At 36.4% G+C, this 986-nt stretch overlaps 1 protein-coding gene across 1 annotated transcript; it reads left to right on the top strand.

The window, feature by feature from the left end:
* The first annotated feature begins 233 nt into the window (after positions 1–233).
* On the top strand, positions 234–699 carry LOC308604960 (protein mago nashi homolog). The gene has a single exon (XM_081214596.1). It carries the CDS (start codon positions 274–276, stop codon positions 580–582), a length of 309 nt encoding a protein of 102 aa, XP_081070722.1. The 5' UTR covers positions 234–273; the 3' UTR covers positions 583–699.
* Positions 700–986: the final 287 nt, after the last annotated feature.

Below are 986 nucleotides of genomic sequence, written 5' to 3'. Positions count from 1 at the left end.
AGGAGCAGAAAGAAGGCACCTAACCTATGCTGAAGGGTCAAAGAAGCCTTCCTGTATAAGATGACACGGGGAAGGGGAGTGTGAGTCTTTAGGAATGTGTAGGAGTTGGTTAGGCAGATGAGTCAAGAAGGCATTTTGGACAGCATTAACAGCAAGGAGGCTGAAAACCCAAAAAGTGCATAGGATGTTTCAGGCAGAAACCAAGACAGTTGACCCTGGAACAACAAAGGGAAATTGAGATATGCCAACAACAGCAATTACAAAAATGACGTCATGATCAGAAAAGAGGCTTATGTACATAGAAGTGTGATGGAGGAACTGAAGAGAATAATTGATGACAGTGAAATTACCAAAGAGGATGATGCTCTGTGGCCTCCTCCTGACCGAGTGGGCCGGCAGGAGCTTGAAATTGTCATTGGAGATGAACATATTTCTTTCACAACATCAAAAATTGGTTCCCTTATTGATGTCAATCAATCCAAGGATCCAGAAGGCTTACGAGTATTTTATTATCTTGTCCAGGACCTGAAGTGTTTGGTCTTCAGTCTTATTGGATTACACTTCAAGATTAAGCCAATCTAGATTGAATATTGGTGTGGACACAAGGGGGGTGGGAGTGCCGCTTCTAATTACCATTATCAAGACATTTTTGTGTATATCAGGGCAGTATTTTTTTATAAACTATAAATGATTGTCTTTAATAAATACATAACAAAATGCAAAAAAAAAATTTGTTAACAATAATAATAATAATGTACCATTATATATTTTTATGTTTTACTCAGAAGTTATATATTACAATTACAATTATCCTTATTTTATAGAGAAAGGAACCAAAACTTTTAAATATTTAAATTTTGTCAAGGTCACATAAATATTGGCAGAACTTGGATTTGAATGCAAGTCTGTAATGATCCAAAGTTCATGCCATTAAGCAGCACCATAGTACACCAACTCCTGTGCAACACATAATGATTTTAAAATGA

This window comes from Mesoplodon bidens, assembly GCF_964165515.1.
Source record: "Mesoplodon bidens genome assembly, chromosome: 17".
Taxonomy (NCBI): Eukaryota; Metazoa; Chordata; class Mammalia; order Artiodactyla; family Ziphiidae; genus Mesoplodon; species Mesoplodon bidens.
This window is presented reverse-complemented; position numbering and strand designations above follow the sequence as displayed.

Bases quoted from the DNA above. Each gene is read 5' to 3' on its own strand.
- LOC308604960 (XM_081214596.1), top strand. From the start codon at position 274: ATGATCAGAAAAGAGGCTTATGTACATAGAAGTGTGATGGAGGAACTG.